At 36.6% G+C, this 232-nt stretch overlaps 1 protein-coding gene across 1 annotated transcript in view; it reads right to left on the reverse strand.

The window, feature by feature from the left end:
- Positions 1-3: 3 nt before the first annotated feature.
- The window catches only part of CSUI_005986 (vtc domain-containing protein), a gene marked incomplete at its 3' end in the record, with an annotated part of 5369 nt that continues 5140 nt past the window's right edge, over positions 4-232 (reverse strand). Inside the window, exon 5 of the mRNA XM_068066151.1 lies at positions 4-116. Coding sequence (XP_067921868.1) covers positions 4-116 — 113 coding nt within the window. The remainder of the gene's footprint in view (positions 117-232) is intronic.

Consider the following 232-nt stretch of genomic DNA (forward strand, 5'->3'; position numbering starts at 1 on the left):
AGATTAAAGATAAGATAGATAGAAAGGACATACGTGTAGGAGTCGGTCAAAGAAGTATCCTAGTTCTACAAGGGCCTTGTAGTTTGTGCGGACGAAGAAATCCAAGTGAGTGATTTCTGTAGCAAACAAGAAGAGAAAGAAATAGGAAAGAATTAAAGAAATCTAAATGCATGCAAAGCTTCTCCTAGGAGCATTCAATAGAGACCAACATATAGAAAAAGGCATGCAAATA

This window comes from Cystoisospora suis (genome assembly GCF_002600585.1).
Source record: "Cystoisospora suis strain Wien I chromosome Unknown contig_2980, whole genome shotgun sequence".
Lineage (NCBI taxonomy): Eukaryota > Apicomplexa > Conoidasida > Eucoccidiorida > Sarcocystidae > Cystoisospora > Cystoisospora suis.